The 20,764-nt window shown below is 46.2% G+C and overlaps 1 protein-coding gene across 2 annotated transcripts; it reads right to left on the bottom strand.

The window, feature by feature from the left end:
* Positions 1-66: 66 nt before the first annotated feature.
* On the bottom strand, positions 67-20,250 carry LAT2 (linker for activation of T cells family member 2). Of its 2 annotated transcripts, none has more exons than XM_081173227.1 (13): positions 20,114-20,250; positions 17,142-17,254; positions 16,628-16,670; positions 13,870-13,913; positions 12,360-12,408; positions 11,493-11,530; positions 9,354-9,392; positions 8,653-8,683; positions 6,849-6,907; positions 6,585-6,641; positions 5,271-5,339; positions 4,201-4,252; positions 67-1,732 (listed from the first exon to the last, which is right to left on the bottom strand). In XM_081173227.1, the coding sequence occupies exons 2-13, from the start codon at positions 17,227-17,229 to the stop codon at positions 1,720-1,722; spliced, it is 582 nt and encodes a 193-aa protein (XP_081029353.1). In that variant the 5' UTR covers positions 17,230-17,254; positions 20,114-20,250; the 3' UTR covers positions 67-1,719. The 2 variants fall into 2 exon arrangements, with proteins under 2 accessions (XP_081029353.1, XP_081029354.1); XM_081173228.1 differs by having other exon boundaries at positions 4,201-4,249.
* Between the last annotated feature and the right edge of the window lie 514 nt (positions 20,251-20,764).

Here is a 20,764-nt window from a genome sequence, read left to right as displayed (position 1 = left end):
AATTTCGCTGTATTGATAAGATTACCACAACCAATAAAAGCAGGTGCCTTTAAAAATTTTCCCTCAGCTGTACTGCTCTGAGATCTGTGGCTGAAGGGTGATATACAAGTATAATAATGATGTCTTCTTTGGTGATCACTCATAGCCGAGTAAGATTGTCTTCCATGAACACAGTGACTGTGGAGGCCGATGATGATACCGTTTTTAAGGACCTGGGTAGCACATCTATCTTCTCATGAAAGATGTTTGCTCAGTTAACCTTCTATGCCCTTTTAAAAAAGCATTCAGTGCAGTTGAAGCATCTGCTGATCTTTACTAGTTGAAGGAATATCTTAACATTGCTCCTGGGAACAGATGTAGACCTGCTGACATAATCCTTTTGTTGTTGTTGTTGTTGTTGTTTTAAACACCCCCAAGCAATTTGATATTGTCAGCAAACTTGACTGCAGCCTCGCTGGTCACATCTGGATCATGGAGAACAGGATACAGCTAGCTGTTAATCAGGTGATACCACAGTGAAATCAGATGCCCCAAAGGAACATTTTTCCTTTGTTGGAACAGTTTGACCCGTGCCTGCAGAGGGAAGATCCTTTGCATTGAATACAAGCCAGTGGTTCAATGGGAGGGAAATTGCATGGCAGTTAACCTCATTGACTCAGAGGTTCCCCCCATCTTTGTCTGCTCTGGACCATTCATGGATAAGTTAAAAAACACAGGTCCCAATTGCAGGCCTCAGTTGACTCTACTTCCTACAGCCCTCCATTGGGAGAACAGCTTCTACTATCTTCATCTTGTTGCTTAACTGAGCTATAAGAAGACCTATCCTCTTACCCTATAACTGCTGAACGTGCACTTTGTAGACCACAGGGGCCTCGGAAAAGATATAGACCACACTAAGCCGAAGTCTCTCTATTTCTTTCACAAGAGATCCACCCACTCGTTCTTCTGCTAAACGATAAATGTTGAACTTGCATTGCAAGCTAAAACAAAAGCAGTAGAATTAACTCACCAGAGGAAAGCAAAAATATTGTCACAGGATGAACTACAGAACTGTGCTACCAGTCTGTGCAGATACAACACTCAGAAGAATTATTTTTTATCCCTACTTGAAGAACTAGGGCCTGAAACCGTATTTTCACCAATCAGAAGCTAATGGTTGTCCATGCCTTGTATTGGCCGAGGGAATAAAGATTTATCGGGATCTGTTACTAGGCAGAAGGGCAATAATTCCACTCCCAATTATTCAACCATTGCAGCGCCCACATAAGGCTCCCCCACTCTGGGGGGGCTTTCAAAATTACACCGTAAATGGCACTACGCTGGAGTAACCTCAACTTCCCAGATGTTGTTGGGACACATTCCCCACCCCAGCAGAACGGTTAAATCTCTTGTTGTGAATTATACACAGGGGTCGCTTGCTTCTTTTATTTTCTAAACTGCTTAGAATACAATAGACTTTGCTCTGGCTAACAGACAGAACAAATAAAGCAAGAAAACGAAATGTAGATTGCCATTTGCTCATACTTCCTTTATGAACAATCTCTCTCCCCCTTAACACAACGCATGCACTTTCCAGTTGACTCTTTTTGGAGAGTGGCCTGCCTTGGTGAGGTGCACGTCACTGAATTTGCTTGAAGTTGCAAGGCAGGAACCAGCTGCAAGTGGCCAGGTTCCCTGGACTGTGGAATGAACGACTGCCGAAGCCCTCTTCACCAGCTCTTAGGCAGGAAACCTAAAGAGAAGAGGGTGGATAGATAAGAGGACTCTACCATCTCGGTGAGTTTTAGGGGATCTTTAAGTCAAATCCCCCATTTGATGCATCCCAAATAGATGGCCATCCAGCATGTGCTTCAAGACATCCAACAACCAAGAGATCCTCCATCCCTTTGGGGTCATTTTGTCCCATTGTTGAACTTTTCTTGCAGTCAAGATGCTGCTTCTGTTGCAAGAGACCCACCCCACTCATTCTCCCTGCGGGCAACTTAAGTAAATCTAGTCCTGCCCTCCGGGGCAGCAGCAGAGACCAACCTTCACCAATATGGAAACCATTCAGATATTGCAACTTTGCAATCATCTTCGCTCAGTATTCTTCTTCAGGCAATTCCTCCAACCTTTCCTGGTCAGACCTTTCCCTCCATTGCCATGTCCTGAACCTGTTGTAATTGATCTGTACTCTCAAAAGTATGGGCCCCCAAACAGGACACAGTGCTCCAGAAGAGGTGTAGTGGTTAAGAGTGGGGAACCGGGTTCTTGTCCCCGCTCCTCCACCTGCAGCTGCTGGGTGATCTTGGGCCAGTCACACTTCTCTGAAGTCTCTCAGCCCCACTCACCTCACAGAGTATTTGTTGTGGGGGAGGAAGGGAAAGGAGAATGTTAGCCGCTTTGAGACTCCTTCAGGTAGTGATAAAGTGGGATATCAAAGCCAAACTCTTCTTCTATTGCAGTAAAATTACTACCTATTCTGACTTGGAAACCATGGCTCTAGGAACTCAAAAACGGCATTAGCCTTCCTCACCGCCACATGCTCTGCTTGCAAACAACTGCAATCCCGAGCTCTTGCCTGACATGTTATCATCTCCATCCCTTCCAAGTTCTATGCATCTGGATTTGGCCGGTTGTATGGGGCATCCCCAGGTTTTCCTAGGTTTGAGGCTTTTCCCATTTCTTTTCTCCCTTTTGGGTCTCCCCACCCCAAAACGTGGGAGGCTGTGAAAGAACTGGACTAAAGGATTGGCTCAGAGCTCAAAAAAAGTTTGAGAAGAAGGATGCGAGAAGCTCAAGTCACTCCAGCCTAGTCTTGTTTACGCAGGGTTGGGCAACCTTTTCAGAGCTGAAGGCCTCATTCACTTGGAGGAAAGTGGTCAGGGGCCACCAACCAATGGCGGTGAATCAAAGAAGAAAAGTGAGTGGAACACCCCTTTTCTCTCCCTTATTCAACCACCACCATTTTCTTCCATTTTCTTTTGTGGAACATAGGGGAGGCATCAAAGGAGATGGAGGGCCAGTAGCAGCTGCAGATTGCCAACCTGTGGTCTACTCTGACAGCAGAACAGAAAGGGGAAGAGCCCTGGCTCAGTTGTAAAGCAGCTGCTTTTGATGCTAAAGGTCCCAGGTTCAGTTCCCAGTGGCATCTCCAGGTGGGAGAAACTCTTAACTGCTGCTAGCCAGGATAATCTATGGAGCCAGTCAGCCCACTTAGTATAGATGGCAGCTTCCTATATAGCTCTCCCAACATCGGAGCTGAAGGTCTTTCCTCGGTGCTGTATACCTGAAGGAGCATCTCCACCCCCATCATTCAGCCCAGACACTGAGATCCAGTTCCGAGGGCCTTCTGACGGTTCCCTCATTGCGACAAGTGAGGTTACAGGGAAGCAGGCAGAGGGCCTTCTCGGTAGTGGTGCCCGCCCTGTGGAACGCCCTCCCTTCAGATGTCAAGGAAATAAGCAACTATCCTACTCTTAAAAGACACCTGAAGGCAGCCCTGTTTAGGGAAGTTTTAATGTTTAATGCTGTGTTGTGTTTTTAATATTCAATTGGGAGCTGCCCAGAGTGGCTGGGGAAACCCAGCCAGATGGGTGGGGTATAAATAATAAATTATTATTATTATTATTATTATTATTATTATTATTATTATTATTATTATTATTATTATTATTATTATCCTAATCTTGCTGCCAGCAGTCCAGTTCACTCATGCAAGAGGTATGAGGTGACAGAAAGTACTGGACCACTTCAGACTATAGGGGATGGATAGCATTTTTTTTTTAATGCTCACACTAACAAAAAAAAACCCTCCCTGCAACTAAAAAAATCACAGCAGGCAAAGGACAGGGCTTGAAGCTCTGTCCTTGGTGTACTAGATTTCTAACTGCAAGGAGTCCCCTTGCCACACTCTATATTAGGCAGGTTTTGCATCTGGGATCTTAGGGGTATAACTACATGCTCTTAACACTGAACCATTGAACAAAGTGAGCTGAGGGAGAAGCCATCGAAAGTTCTCAAGCAGACAGTGACTGCGTGCAGACTTCCTCTCCATATGTTTTGGACCACAACTCCCACTAGCCTGAGACCACATGTGCTGGCTGGGGCTGATGAAAGCCATAGTTTAAAACATCTGGAGGGGAGCAGCTTGTGGAAGCTTGCTTTACACTCGTCTGCCAGAGGCAGGGAGAAAAAAGCAGACACACACATATAAATTACCTGCAGTTTGGATGTGAATTGATGTAATGTGATTCATCGTCGTCAGAGTCTTCTGGTTTGAGAAAAACATTCCAGGGTTGGTCCAAGACATTTTTGAAGTAAAAATCTCCACACGTCTCCCTCCCAATCATGCACTAATTAGCTAGGGGCATGATCTACCACAACTTCATTCTGCTGAAGTAAAGTGGTCTTGGGCAGTTTATTGTGTTCATCCTAGGAAAACTTCCCAGATATTTGAGTCCTATAGATGCAATAGCTAACTTCAACCATCAAGCTAAACCGTAGTTCAGTCCAGTGGTACCTCAAGTTACAGACGTTTCAGGTTACAGACTCCGCTAACCCAGAAATAATACCTCAGGTTAAGAACTTTGCTTCAGGATGAGAACAGAAATCGTGTGGCGGCAGCAGGAGGCCCCATTAGCTAAAGTGGTACCTCAGGTTAAGAACAGTTTCAGGTTAAGAACAGACCTCCAGAATGAATTAAGTACCATTAAGTACCGAGGTACCACTGTACAATGCAAACAGGCCATACAGCAATGAGAATAAATTCAGAAACTTTTAGTTAACCCCAACTTGTCATGTTGCCCAGACCCGAAATGAGGGCTAACACTAACAAAAGTGGTTTAAATAAGCCAGCTTTGGCATGTTTGAAACAGATAATAAATGCTAACCATGGTTGAGTCTACACAACATGAAACCATGGTTAGCCCGAAGTGGAAGCTTCTGAACTTGCACTTGTGTGGAAGGAAGAGGGAAGAGGCATCGCCAAGGACTCAGGGCACAGACACAAATTTGCCTAAAATTTGCATGTACTAATTTAAATGCACAGGTGCAAATTTAGTTCATCTTTCAGAAGGGGAAAAACAAAACTCTGGCTTTTGCTATCAGGGCTTACTTTTACGGGCTGGTAGATCAATACAATCCGTTCCATAGCTAGAAAGCAGGAAAATGCTTTATGTGCAGAGCAGATAGCTCAAGAAAGTTAGCCAAGTCACGCATGACATGCATCATGTCATCAAAGAATTGAGATTGTAGATGATTTCTAAGAGAATTTGCAGCCCATAGTTCACCTGCGATCTGCGAGTGCTTCCATATCTGGATCGTCGTGCTGTTTTCATAGACATCCACATCTGCCAAGACTACAGAAAGGAAAAAGAATCCAGTCAGGGGAGGGAGCTGAAATTATTTGATTATTATTACAACATAAAATGTCTCGAAGCAACTTAGAATCATAGAATCATAGAGTTGGAAGAGACCACAAGGGCCATCGAGTCCAACCCCCTGCCAAGCAGGAAACTTACAATTGTAAAAAGAAACAAGCAAAGAAACAAACAAACAACTGCAAGGACTTAAAATGTCAAATAAGATGAAGATTGCCGGCTGAGCAAATCTCATCCAGGTCCTATAGGTAACCGGTTAGGCAACTAGGATTCTGGGGGAAAGAAGCAATGGCTGCTCTGAAACAATTGCATTGAAACAATTGCATTGTTTGTTCGCAGGCTTACTTCCAAACTTCTTTTCTCTCGACCCCATCATAGACTCCTCTGTATTTAATGGCTCTGAGTGCCATTCCTTATGTAGCCAAAATGGCACCACCCACATTCTGGAGGGATGTCTCAGCAGACTCGACCCCATGGAAACCCAAAGAGCAGCCCAACGAGGCCTGAGCATGCTCAGTGGCCCACATTCCCCACCACAACTATCCAGGGCTAGCTGGTTATTACAGGGGTACGTGTGTAAAACTGGGAGAGGAAGGAGAATGGAGTGTGTGCTGGTGGGCAAGGTCATGTGGTTCGCTTGTGAGGGAACCGCCAAAAGGCCCTCAGCATCCAGGCAGAACAATGGGGATGGAGACGCTCCTTCAGATATACTGGACCAAGGCCGTTTAGGGCTTTAAAGGTCAGCACCAACACTTTGAATTGTGCTCGGAAACGTACTGGGAGCCAGTGTAGGTCTTTCAAGACCGGTGTTATGTGGTCTCAGCGGCCACTTCCAGTCACCAGTCTAGCTGCCGAATTCTGGATTAGTTGTAGTTTCCGGGTCACCTTCAAAGGTAGCCCCACATAGAGTGCATTGCAGTAGTCCAAGCGGGAGATAACCAGAGCATGCACCACTCTGGCGAGACAGTCCGCAGGCAGATAGGGTCTCAGCCTGCGTACCAGATGGAGCTGGTAAACAGCTGCCCTGGACACAGAATTAACCTGCGCCTCCGTGGACAGCTGTGAGTCCAAAATGACTCCTAGGCTGCGCACCTGGTCCTTCGGGGGCACAGTTACCCCATTTAGGACAACAAATTATAATCCTTATTAACAAGGCTGGGCTGATGAAATTATGCCTGGTGTTTAGAAAGTGGAGAGATAAACACCCTAGTAAATAGAATTTACCAAGCCCACTGCTTCTTGATGGGCCAGCCACGTTTTGATAAGAGTAGGTATCTTCATCTGAAAGAGGAAATATTTGAGAATCAACATAGCATAAAAAAGAAGCCTAGTATCGATTAGGTGCTTGGCTGAATGCATATAGGAGGAGGGATGTGGTCGTGTGTCCCCGACCCAGCCCCTGGGTGCGCTGAGCACGGTATCTCCAGGACCCTCCACACATCCAAACTGCACACCCTTCATCTGTGTATTCTTGTCTCGTCCACTTACCACTGGATTGCCTTACGAAATTCCCACAGTTGTAATAAATATCTGCAGCGATTGGTTTGCTAGAAGAGGGAAGAAGAGGGAGGGGGGCAGGAAATCCTTATGGAGTCAGAGAGAAGGATTTCCACCCAAAGCTCAATATTTTGGCTACCGAAAAGGCACTGTGACTTGCCCAGGAAGCATTTGCTACGCAGCTCCAACATTTATTTATCACTGGCACCTCCATATGAAATGCCACAAAAAGACTAAAAACACAGTATTACAATAAAGCCGTCAGGCACACCTGCAAGAGCCGGTTGGGAAACAATCTTAGGCCCGAAAGGCCTGTCAGAATAATACAGTTTTTAGAAAAGCGAGCAAGGGTGGCTCCTGGTGAACTTCTATTGGCCAGGAGTTCCACAGGGCACTGTCCTGGCATACTAAAGGCTTGGTCCCTGGTACAGGCCAGTTGAAACTCGGGGGCATGTGAGAGCAGTAAAGATGGCCTACACTCCTGCATTATTGTGCCTGTTTTCTGAGGTGAAGTGCTAAGAAGAACGTAAGAAGAGGCCAGCATCCTGTTCTCACAGTGGCCAACCAGTTGCCCAAGAGCCCTCTCCTCTTCTGCAGTTTCCAGCTGCTGGTATTCAGAAGCAATAGTGCCTCCAACTGTGGAGGCAGAACAGAACAATCCTGGCTAGCATGAATTTGTCTATTCCTCTTGTAAAGCCATCCAAGATGGCGGTGTTGTGAGAGGCAGGAGGCATTGGAAGAGGCCATAGCTGAAATGCTTTCCACCCCAGTGACAGCGCCAAGCGTTTTGAGACTCTCTGGGCCAAAGAAATACAGTTTTTTGATGGACCACTCTTTCCATCTGACCCTAGAAGCCTTCCAAAGGAAGCCGCTTCCAGAAGACGTCATGGGGGGCACAAAAAGATTGTAGGAGCGATTTGATAAATATGCATGTAGGGCAGTTTAGGGGCTAGTTTTGGGTGTGAAGCTACTGGATATTTTTTACCAGAGCTTTATGCTCCCTTCTATATTGATGTACATTAAAGGAACTGCTAATTTGGGTCAATTTGTTTTTTTTTTAACGTTACGCGGCAGCGACATTATACTTTTCATTGTGTACCCTTATGGTACTACTGAATTTAGACTGTGAACCATAGAATCATAGACGTGGAAGAGTTGGAAGGGCTACCTGAGGATCATCCAGTCCAACCCCCTGAAATGCAGGTATATGCAGCTGCCCCATAGGGGAGCAACCTTGGCATTATCAGTGCCATGCTCTAACCTTTAATTTGAATTCAGCCTGATCTTTTATTTCCCTTCTCTTCCCTCCCCCTCCCCTTTTATGAAGAGAGACCCCACAGCTAATTCTCCCCTGGCCTCCTCGCTGGCCCAAGTAGGACCAATTCAGCCAGCTAGCCCTGGGGATTATCCAATTGATTTTTGATTTTTATTGGTATTCGTGTTTTTATACTGTATTTTATGCTGCTTTTATAATTAAGTGTTTTGAATTTGTTGTTAGCCGCCCTGAGCCTGGTTTTTGAACCGGGAAGGGCAGGGTATAAATAAAAAAAATATTATAATATTATTATCATCATCATCATTATCATCATCATCATCATCACCAACTGAGCTATGTCGAGCGCAGAGGCATTTGTGGAATTTATTATAAGAGGGTATTGGCTATGGCCAAGATTTCACGTGGCCCATGTAGGGGGGAAAACAGAGTCCGCTGTACCTAAGAGATCAGGAGAGCTTCAAAATAAGCGAAACACACACACCCTCCTGCCCCCAAAGCCTACTGCAATCCTGGACTTACACATATGCAGGATCTTGCTCCATCTGCAGCACTGAAAGTACAATTGAGTGACCATTAGTTCAAAGGCCATGTACATCATCAAGATAAAATTCAGAAGACTGTGCTGAGGTTTCCCCTCCAAATCCCAGTGGTGTTGGGACCAAAGTATATGGCAGAGGATGGAGAGATGAGTTGATCCAACAAGCCCTTGCACACAGGGTGAGGACATAAGATGGCTTTGCTCTTGGCAAGGGAGAGGGGACAGGGCAGGGCGGTGAGAGAGTTGGGGCCATGCTTGTCTTGCGCAGAAGGATTCTGCTTCAGGATGATCCTGGCTCATTCTCCTCCCATGTTCAGTGGCAGCTGCGCTGGAAGGGGGAAAACGGGATGATTTCGGATGAAATCAGAAGCTGGGATAGCTTCTGTAATTCTGTGCATGTTCAGGGGAAATAGGGACATTTGACGAGTATGGTGCTGTGGACTCATGAAAGAAACAACAGGGCTCCATTTATGGGGACAGGGATACCCTTCATGGGTATTCCATCTTCTGACTGTACACACCCCAGTTTTGGACAAATCCTGGCCTCTTGTAGTCTCTTGGAAACAGTGGCCAAAGGGGGCTGGATCCCCTCTAGCCCTCTGAAATTCATCCAGCACCAGTCAGTGCTCAAATCACAGCATCCGTTTCCTTTACCTGCAATATGCTGAAGTAGCGCACTTACCTTTTTCAATATTTTGATACCTGGGCTCAGGGCAGGCTTCTGAAAAGAAAAACCATGACTGGGTGTGATGAAGTTCTGCCTGTTTCTGCCTGTGTTTGGCACGTGTTCGTTCATAATTCCATCTCGCCCCATTTCAACATTTATTTTTAAATCTACATGATATGAATACTATTTAAACACTCATTGTTCTGGCACAATGTATTGACAAATGTATTTTATGCGAATGCGTGCATTTGTCAACATTTTGTTTATCCTATGAGATCCACTTGGGTACTTCAATACTAAAAGAAAAGAAAGAAAGGCAAAATATGGAAAGTGCAAAAGTTCTATTCAATTCTGAACATTAACCTCCAAAGTCAGTGAGATCTGTGGGTCTTTCTTCCTCCCATACCTTTTTTTAAAAAAAATCTGGATCAACAGGCTGTTGAGTGATTTCGAGTTTGAGTGGAGCTTGTCAAGCGCTAAAACTGCTTGGACATTTGCAAAGCAATAAGCAGGGGCAGGGATGGTTTCAAATTAGATGGGCATTATTGGTGTGTTGACATTCCTGCACTGAAGAGGGTTGGATTAGATGACTCTCAGGGTCCCTTCCAACTCTACAAATCTATAATGAGAAATCAAAAAAGAGTTTTGTTCCCCATCACTTCCCCAACAAGCCAAATTCGAAAGGCTACAACGCCGCCACCCTCCTGAGGGTATCGTGGAGAACGAGTTGGGGAGGGAAGTGTTCCCTCTCTGACCCCAGAAATATCTGCCAGCCATGGGTCGCCTCTTCAGAGGCTGCTCTGTGAGGTCTCCCCAGTACAGGCCTGGGAAACCTGTGGCCCTACAGATGTTAGGATCATAGAATCGGAAAGGACCCAGTGGAAAATCTAGTCCAGCACCCTGTAATAATCATAATCATAATCATTATTATTATTTGTATCCCGCCCTCCCCTGGCAAAGCCGGGCTCGGAGCGGCTAACAACAGGTAAAAATATCAGAGTGTACATAAAACCGCACAGTCAATTAATTAAAATACATTCTATAATCAATTCAGAATCAAATTAATGGCAACCATGGGGTTCTATGAAGATTACAGAAGGAGAGAGGGGGTCAGATTGTGCCTTGGCCATAGCAGGAATATGTAGCTGTCTCTTCTGGGGATCAAACCTGCAACCTTGGGGTTATCGGCACCATGTTCTAACCAATTCCATCTCCCATTAGGCATCTTGCCCAATATTCAGGGATGGTGGGAATTGCGGTCTAGCAACATCAGCCCTATTTAGGAAAGTTTTTAATGTTTGATTCTATTTTTGATATTCTGTTGGGAGCCGCCTAGTGTGGCTGGGGAAATAATTATTATTATTATTTGGAGAGCCACAAGCTCATTGCCCCTGGAGCTTTGCTTCAGGCAACATTCAAGGTCTATGATGAATATTCCTGAACATAATCCTCAATTTTGATGTATATTCTGTATTGATTTGCAATGAAAACCACTGCTTGCTTCCAGAGGTAGCATTCCCCAATGCTACTACCCTCAGTATCTTAGCTGAGTTGCGTACATGCTTGCATTCAAGTGATGTGGATGCTGGTTTCAGCCATTCCTCCTGGGGCTTCTCTATACAGTGGTACCTCAGGTTAAGTACTTAATTTGTTCTGGAAGTCCGTTCTTAACCTGAAAGTGTTCTTAACCTGAAGCACCACTTTAGCTAAGGGGGCCTCCTGCTGCTGCCGCACTGCCAGAGCACGATTTCTGTTCTCATCCTGAAGCAATGTTATTAACCTGAAAAGCACTATTTTTGGGTTAGCAGAGTCTGTAACCTGAAGCGTCTGTAACCCGAGGTACCACTGTATCGTTTAACCAGTTTTTCCTCCTCACCCTTTGCGAACCACAGTTCCCAGGATTCTTTGGGGGAAGCCATGCCTGCCCAAAGTGGTGTGATACTGCTTTAAATGTCTGGTGCAGAGGTCACAAAAACAGGCTTTTCATGTGGCCTGTTTCACAGAAAGACACCAGCATCATGGACACGACGCTATCGGACTTACACACTTTAAAATCCCCATCAGTTCCAGCGAGAGAATATTGAAGCCTATGCCTGAGTTTAGTCTGGCTCATGGGGCCTTTTCAGGTCCTGTTAAATGATTAAGAATACTTACGAAGGTGACTTGGAAGGGGCGGAAGTTTGCTTCTTGTGCTAAAATATAGAGGGACATATTTAGAGACAGAGGAAGAATACGAGAACGCAAGGAATGCTAGATCGTGGCGTGCCCAAGCCGACCCAATTGCTTAGACTGAGTGCTTGGCCAGGCAGATGGTAACTGGACACAGGACCTTTTCAGCAGTGGTACCTGGTTTCTAAATTAAGGTTACTAGATTTTTTTCAAAGAATCCGGGGGCACTTTTTTAAAAAAATAAAGAGGGGAAAAAAGTTATTAAAAAGTTTTTGTTTTTTAAAAAAGAAGTAATATCTTCTCTTCTGTGGGCAGTTGGCCGGGTGGCTCTTGCGCCCAGCTCGATTTGGGTTGCGGGGGGTTCAGCGGTTCTCCCAGTTGACGTGCCAGGCATCCCCGGTTCCCCCTTGGCAGTGGCAGCAGCAGTCTCAGCAGCCCGGAGCCAGTCTGGTAGTGCAGTTGGCTCTGGCTGGCTTCAGGAGCTGCTGGCTGCCGTGGCGCCCCCGCCATTTTGCCTCGCTGGAAGTCCCCATATGATGTGTCTTGTGCCGCTGAACTAATCATACAACATTCGTTCCCTACTAATAAATCTACAACACTTAAAATATAAATCCAGGGACATTAAATGAAATCCGGGGACATTCTGGGGACAGATTTTTTCCGGGGACAGATTTGTAAATCTGGGGACTGTCCCCGGGAAACGGGGGCGTCTGGTAACCATATTCTAAATGGGGGGGGGAGGGGAGAACTATATTCAATACCCTAAGCGCCCACTGGGGTAAAAATGAAATAAATGCATCAGGCTGATGGAGGACGGTCTCCTTCAGAGGCTGCCAAAGCAGCCCGACGTACCTTCGTCCTGGCATGTCACATGGGATTTTGGGACAGTCATGTCTTGACACTGAAATCAGAGAGGAGAGACAGAGACAACAAGTAGTCACGCCTTTGGAGGGGAAAGATTCAAATGCTACTAACTACATCAATGCAGAAATGCCGTTTCTGCTACCGCCCAAAGAAGGAGGTGATGCCTGGGACTGGTTGGATGCAGAGGGATGGTGAAAGGAACCAGCTGGGAATTCCCCAGGGGAAGAAGGCTCAGAGCCCGGGGAATGGTGGTGGGACAGGAGAGAAGAGGGAGAAGACTGGGAAGAGGAGGTGTCAGAAGCTTAAGAGGTAACAGGGCTTCATGAGCGGAGAGAGTCTGTGGCAGAGAGCAGTGCAGAATCAGAGGCAGAATCAGAGATGGACCAAGAGGCAGAGATGAGTCAGGCTGGTGAAGAATCACAGGCAGGGCCAGATTTAGGTTTGATGAGGCCCTAAGCTACTGAAGGTAACAGGGCCCTTTATATGTCCAGCTGACCACTGTCAACAACAAATTGCCGCTGTTTTTTATGTTGAATGCTATGTGGTAATTTATGGACCTAATAGGTATCTAAAGCCATTTGCACATAACAAAATATGTATTTTATCAAAGTAATTGTTGAACTTACCTTATATTTTGGAAATGTACATCCAGGATTTTTTTTCCTTTAATTTTTTTTGGGGCCCCCAAGGGAGTGGGGCCCTAAACTATAGCTTGCTTAGCTTATACGTAAATTCGGCACTAATCACAGGTGTCTCCCCCCCCTGCTGTGACCAGCTTCATTCCGCCCTTGCATCCTAGAACCAGAAGAGGCATGAAAAGGGTGGAGGAGGGCTTGGCTGTACGCAGGCACAGTCTCCAAATGCTTGGAACAAACCCTTGAGAGATGAGGAGCTTGTCGCAGCAGGAGCGGGAGAAACTCATGACTCTTCACCAGCCCAACTCATCTCCGCTTCTCGGCCTCCCTCCTTCTACTCTCCTGCTTCAGCTTCTGCCGCTGATTCTCGACTTCTCTCCATCACAGACGGAGAAGTGGAGACAACCACCTAATGGTAAACTCTCTAATCCTGGGCTAAGCTGGCTAACTGCATCATCCTTCAAAATGGAACATGGTTTCCAAAGACCACATATCAGGTGCAATGCACAATCACCTATATGGATCCACTTTGGCCATAGCAAACAGTGGGAGTTAACTCAAAAGAACACACTTACACCTCTCTCACCACCGAAGAAATAGCAGAGAGCCTACACAAGCGACGCTGACACAAAACCCCACATATATTAAGTAAAATAGAAACATTGCCACCTGACCCCACCCCCACTCACCTTTCCCCCCTCCAACTTTCCCCCCTTTTCTTCCTAATGTCTCAACAAATGAAACTGATCTGTAAAAAATGTTACTTGAAAAGAAAGAGAGAGACACATTGCACATAGGTTTGAAAACCAAGAAAATATTGAATAATAAAAAAAACAAAAACGGGGGAAAAAGAACACACTTACTCGAATGGGAACGGACCGCCTCAAACCTCTGCTGCTCTCCATAACTGAAAAGATACGGGGAGAATCTTTGGTGTTTAGTTTTCAACATTTTGCTGCCAAGGACTGCATTCCCTACATTATGTGCAAAGATGTGGGAGAAATTCAGCTTAAAGTTGACAGAATATGCACAACTTGCAGACTTAACATATAGAATAAGAGAACAAGAAGAACATACGTTTAAAGAAGACTGGAAAACGTTTATTGAATATATGGAAAACAATCGAGTACAGCTGAAAACGCTGGCAGCTTTAAGATAAATTTGACAGCGTAAATGATTTTTGATGGATGCAATAATGGAAAACCGATTCATATAGTTTTTGTAAAATATGCAGGGATATAAGATATGCAAAAAGAACCATGGAAAGAGAAGAAGGGTAGTCATTGATATCTTAAGTATGTAAAATGTTTATCTGAAATTGTAAAACAGAAAATTTAATAAAAATCATATTTAAAAAAATGTGGGAGAAATTCAATTCAGTTCATGTTTAAAGGCAAATCTATCAAATTCACACTTTCAGAAAAATATGATTATTCCTGCATTGCAAATCACCCTTGGGATGCCTTCCAATTCAACAATTTGATGCTTCTATGAGAATTGAAACACAGCCATCCTTTGAAATTCCTACTTATCCAAATTTTGCAAATGCAGTTCTCTCACAAATGTCTACACATGATATTAGGGGGAAATGTGCTTAGCAATTAGCATATTATTGGAAATAACATAAAAAATGTGCCACATTGGGAGAAACTGCTTGCAAAGGCGTATTCGTTAGGAAAAATTCATAGCAAAATTCTGAAGACTTTTCATGAAGGTGTTTTAAAGAAAAGATCGCAAATTGCTGCAGAAATTTGGAGAAATGGTTAAGGTTGGAAAAAAGGAGAAACTGAGAGAGCCAGCAGTGGCCAGGGACAAGCCAAAAGTGGGCAGCTCACCCCTTCTCTCTCTGCCACCCAACTCTCTCCACCCCAACCAATATGAAATTAGGCAGCATGCCAGCTATGGCTTTTAAGACACCAGTTTGCCCATCCCTGGCCACTGGCCACATGAGCTGGAGTCCGATAGTAAGGCCACAGGCTTCCCCATCCCTGAATGAGAGAAAGCAGAGCCGACCTCAGTTACGGAGTAGACTGCTGCAATGCGCCTTCTGTGGGGCTGCCCCTGGAGACTGTTTGAAAATGCCAACTAGTGCAGGATATGGAACACTAATGTTGGAACTCAAAGCACACATTGCACCATTTCTGTGCTGTTTACATTGCCTACCACTTCGCTTCCACACAGAATTTATGGCACTGCTTTGGGACTCCTTCAGATTGGTGTTTTGCTGCAAAATAATAATAATAATAATAATACCCCACCCAAAAGGGCCGCAGGTGGTGCTGTGAGTTAAACCACAGAGCCTAGGACTTGCCAATCAGAAGGTCGGCAGTTCGAATCCCCACGACGGGGATGCTTGGTCCTTTCTCCTGCCAACCTAGCAGTTCGAAAACACATCAAAGTGCAAGTAGATAAATAGGTACCACTCCAGCGCGAAGGTAAATGGCGTTTCCATGCGCTGCTCTGGTTCGCCAGAAGTGGCTTAGTCATGCTGGCGACATGACCTGGAAGCTGTACGCCGGCTCCCTCAGCCAATAAAGCGAGATGAGCGCCACAACCCGAGAGTTGGCCACGACTGGACCTAATGGTCAAGGGTCCCTTTACCTTTACCTTTACACCCCACCCATCTGGCTGGGTTTCCCCAGCCACTCTGGGTGGCTTCCAACAAAATATTAAAATACAATAATTAATCAAATATTAAAAGCTTCCCTAAACAGGGCTGCCTTCAGATGTCTTCTGAAAGTCAGATAGTTGTTTATTTCTTTGACATCTGATGTCCTTGATGCAATAATAGCACATTAGTTGTGGGTCGTACTGGAACTTCCAGACATCATTCTGCTTCCTTAGCTGTTCTGGGATGCTTCTGTAATGTCACTGAATTATTGCCATCTGAAGGAGCCCTCTTGCATCATAGCACAACAACAGCAAAATCCGAAACATTTCCGATATTTAATTTATATGCCGCTGGTTTGTAATAAAACCTCTTTAAGCAGTCTGTGTTTGGTTAATCTGCTGCTTCCCTGAGGGCACTGTTACTGTTCCTCAGCTTGGGGATGGTTTTAGTAAGCTGTTTGATTTTATTAAACTTTTTTACATGCCGACTTGGGAGAGCTAAGGCAGGGTAGAAAACTCTGGCCCAAAACCTGTGCTGCCTTGCAGCTATGCTCATTTGTGAGAAAGGCTTTCTTGAGGAACAATCTGGACCTGTTGCCTTGTGGGATATCTTTGGGAAAATAAAAGGTTAAAGAGTGAATTTGGAGTGGATGGCATCTTCTACGCCCCCTTCTGGCAACTCCTGCAGCCAAGCTGGTGCCGAACGTGTTGCTCTGCTTTCCTTTGGACCACATCAGCGAGTCTGAGAGGGGCGTCTTGTCGTCTGGGCAGCCCAGGACCTCTGTTCGCACTGCCCTGGCTTATGCCCAGTGGCGTAGCGTGGGTTGTCAGCACCCGGGGCAAGGCAAGTAATTTGCACCCCCTAACCCGTGGATTTGCGCCCCCTAACCCTAACCCCCAGATGTTGCGCCCGGTGCGGCCGGCCCCCCCTGCACCCCCCACGCTACGCCACTGCTTACGCCCCAGAGAGAAATAAGAGAATCAGACATGCAATGGTGATCAGCCACTTACTGATTCCTCTGACTGTCCAGGCCTGTCTGCTCCTGTCTCCCTCCTACAAGGAGGAGAGAGAGAAACACAAACATTTGTGAGCTAAAATTATACAAAAGGTGGGAGTGGGGAAAACTAACATAGCATGGTCCAGAGCAAAAAGTTGTCATTTGTCAAGAGAAGATGAAAAGGGGGAAATCAGGGTCATTCTAAGGTTGTGTGCGGTAGGTGCATTTGCAGAGTGTGGTTGGTGGGGCAGTATCGTCGTGCCCATTTTACAGATAGGCAAAACTGAGGCTGAGCAACAGTGGTTTCGTCAACACATATGCTTAAGGTGTCTAATCCTGCACACTATCAGCTTTCCAACTGCCCCATTTCCCAATAATTGTGTCCAACTACACACACAAAAAAACCTTTAACGTTCTCTTTGTGGCCATAGATGAGGCCCGTTTTTCACAATGTGTTGGGGACTTATATAAAGAGGGGAAAGCCTCTAAACATGGATCCAGATCCGTGTTTCAAAGCTAAGCCTTACCTGTCCGTTGGCATTTCATGCACATGCTGACCAAAGCTCCTAAGAACATCAAGGAGAAGGCGCCCCAGATCAGCTCCACTTGGCTCATAGCTCGATCTTGCCGCAACTACAACCTTGAAAATGCAAGAGCAAAGTGGGTGGACAGCTCAAACCACAACACATTTATCTCCCCCACTCCAGCTGCACGGAAGCAGGCGAAGACTACCATACCCTCCAACATTTCTCCAATGAAAATAGAGACTTTCCATTCCATAATTATGTTTTTTTCATATTTATACCCCCACACATCTTACTGGGTTGCCCCAGCCACTCTGGCTGGCTTTCAACATATATAAAAACGTAATAAAACATTAAACTTTTTTTTTTTTAAACCCTTCTCTATTCAAGATTGCCTTCAGACGAATTGGGGTCAGATAACTCCAAAACCTCCAACATTTCTCCAATGAAAATAGGGACATTCTAAGGTAAAGCGGGACATTATGGAATCAAAACAGAACTTGGGATGGCTTCTCTAAATCAAGGATGTCCTGGGAAAATAGGGACACTTGGAGGGTCTGGACTATGCCTGTGTGTAATCTTCTGCTCCTCTCACTTCAGTCCTCTGCTGGTCCTGGGAGACAGTGGAGCAGGAGGAGGAGGTAGGGAAGCCCTTGACTCTCCACCAGCCTGACCTCTCTCTCCCTTCTCCTGCCTCTGACTCTTGGGTTCCCCCAAGGAATCCTGGGAGCTGTAGTCTGTTAAAGACACTGGGAATTTTAACACTGTGAAGGGGTAAATGCCAGTTCCCAGGATTCCCTGGGGGAAGTCATAAGCTATAAACGTGCATTACATTATGCTTTCAGTGTAGGGTGTGGAACCACCCTTTGCAATGCACATGATTACCTAAAGAGGGAGGTCTCCCCCATGGCCTTCACGCCCAGAGTCAAACGCTATCCAAACGCATCACATTCCCACCCAATTCGAACTCGGCTTGGATATTTGAAGGGAACAAAGCAACTCACGAGGCCTTGGCTCACCAAGCAAGGAGGAAAAGCTGGAGACTGTTGCTCAGACAACGTCTCGTGCTGCCATTGGAAAGTCTAGAATCATAGGCCTGGGGTGACCGGAAACATTGAGAGCCAGCCCTCATGGGATGCTGATCACTGGATCCCTCTAGTTAATAGAATCATGGAATTGCAAGAGATCTGGGTCGTCTAGTCCAACCCTCTGCAATGTCAACACACAGTCTCCCATCCAATTTAAAACCATACCGGACCCTGCTTCACTTTGCAAGTGTGCTAGCAGTTTTATCGCTGCACCACTAGGAGCTAGTGTCATCTAAGCTGACTGGCAACAGCTTTCCTGGATTTCAGATGGAAGGTGTTCTCAGGCCTGACTGGAGATACTGGGGTCTGCTCCACGGACGCGGACTTATAAAAAATATTGGGGGGGGGGGGCGGGAAAGCTCATGAATAATAAATAAGCTCATGAATATGCAAATAAAGTGGCGCCGCCTCCTCGTGAGCGAATAGCGCCTATTAATCAGCTCCGGAGCGGAAATTGGGGGGAGCTTTTGCTCGGGAGGGAGGGCAGGAGGCATGCAGCCCGATCCTGTGCATTTTGGGCTGGGGGAGGGGCGGCGATGGCGCTCTGCTGGAGGGGCGCCGGAGATTATTGGGGGGGCGGAGCCCCCCCAAACGAATTTTTGAGGGGGCTCGGGCCCCCTCAAGCCCCATGGAGTCGGCGCCTATGGTCTGCTCTGCTGCTGAGTCCGCAGCCAGTCCTTCCCTCAGCCCCAATCCTCCCTAACCCCACCAGTACAAGAAAAGACTAATAGGTTTCAACAGTTGAATAAAATAAAAAAACGGGAGAAGCAGTTGCTGTCTCCTGGAGATGTAACCACTGGCGTGGTTTGCAGACTAAATCCAACATCCCTTCCTCTGCTGCTCACCTGGAATTGTCTCCTAATTTACCTGAGCTACGCTGCATCCCTGACATCCATCCATCCCCTTCTTCAGAATCCACCTTTCCTGAGTGACTTTTGCTACAGCTCCTTCACGCCTAAATCCAGCCAGAGTACATGCACCTTAAATAAAGCCAGAAGCTGGTGGGAATTGTAGTGCCAAACATCCAAGGGTGCTAGGTTGGTTGAGGTCAGCCGATAGTGTCCCGGGAGAGGGAATGGCCAGGTTATTGGACACAAGCCAGAAGAGGAGCCCTCGTGCTAGGAGGGAAGGGTGTGCGCCATTATATGGCACCTTTTTGTTGCTATTCCCACCTTGTAACGAATAAAGGCTCAGCAAGGTGGCACATTTTTCGATTTTAACTGCCTAACGGATAGCCTCACATCTAAGTTCAGTTTTCACAAGGAAAGAAGGAGAGAAATTCAAGGATATTGTAGGCTGGCGGTAGAGAGAGAGACATTAATGGGATAGAAGGAGAGCAAGGGCGAGAACCTAAGATAGATAGATAGATGATAGCTAGATAGCTAGGTGGATAGATAGATAGATAGATAGATAGATAGATAGATAGATAGATAATTTATTACGGTTGGAGACCAGCTTATAACACACTTGGGGGTACAGTCACAGAAGGAAAACAAACAATTAAAACAACGTACAACAATAAATTTAAAATTTATAAATGCAATAAGCGTATAGACACTTAAAACTTTAAGATAAACTACGGCAGGGAGTTGACCCAGAGTCACCCATGGAACCGAGTTTGGGGATTTTCTTAACGAACTAGTTTGAGTCAGGAGATGGTCTGTGCCTACAGATCTGTACACAGAACCTGGCGACCATCCTAGAAGCTATTCATGCAGAGGAATGAAATAAGGTCTTAGCGGGTGACTGCCTGGACAGACAAATTAATACCCCTAAATTAGTCTTTCGCCCAAAAGATTCCCCCATTTCTCCGAGAACCCAGAAGTGAAGTGTCTGGAGTTGAGGAAGGAGGCGCAAAAGTGAGAAGGCACCTGAAGGCAGCCCTACCTTCTGGCTCCAGTTGTTCTCAGGAGCTGCAGCTGATCCTTTCCCCTCCGGCCATCTCCCCTCGCTCGCTCGTTTCTGCAGAAAGAGCTGACCTCAATGTGGTCACTCGCTCACAGAGACGGTGAGCAGACCTCTCGCTTCCTGTTCCCCTACGTGAGTCACCAAACCCAGCATCCGGCAGCCGGGCTCGGACGCGGCCCTCTCATCAAACCACAAGACCAAACGCAGAGTCGTGGGCTGGGACGCCTGCGCGTCGCATTCAGGTCAACTGCTCAGCCAAACCTGGGAAAAGGCTGGCTTAAATCCTACAGGTTGACTTGGAGGAATATCGGAAGCTGCCTTCACAAGAGAGGCAGACCACCGGGGTCAGCTAGCTCAGTGCTGCCCACAATAATTGGTAGTGGCTCTACGGGGTTTTGGGCAAGTCAACCTAGATCAGTGTTTCCCAACCTTTTTTGGGCAAAGGCACACTTGTTTGATGAAAAAAATCTCGAGGCACACCACCATTACAGCCCCGTGACGTCAGCGCGCAGCGTCACGCCGGGAGGGACGCATGAAAGTGTAAGTTTCAATTTTTTCCCCTCCCCCTTGCCGGGGAACCTCCAAGCTTTGGGGGTGGGTGGGGGGGAGGAGGCAGCAAAGCGAGGCAGG

This window comes from Podarcis bocagei (assembly GCF_964188305.1).
Source record: "Podarcis bocagei genome assembly, chromosome: 15".
NCBI lineage: Eukaryota > Metazoa > Chordata > Lepidosauria > Squamata > Lacertidae > Podarcis > Podarcis bocagei.
Note: the sequence above shows the minus strand (reverse complement) of the source record. Positions and strands in the feature narration are given on the sequence as shown.

Bases quoted from the DNA above. Each gene is read 5' to 3' on its own strand.
- LAT2 (XM_081173227.1), bottom strand. From the start codon at position 17,229: ATGAGCCAAGTGGAGCTGATCTGGGGCGCCTTCTCCTTGATGTTCTTA. The intron at 13,914-16,627 runs GTAAGTGGCTGA...GTATCTTTTCAG, and splicing joins CTGGACAGTCAGAGGAATCA to TTATGGAGAGCAGCAGAGGT. The intron at 5,340-6,584 runs GTAAATTCTATT...TCCTTTCTGTAG, and splicing joins ATCAAGAAGCAGTGGGCTTG to TCTTGGCAGATGTGGATGTC.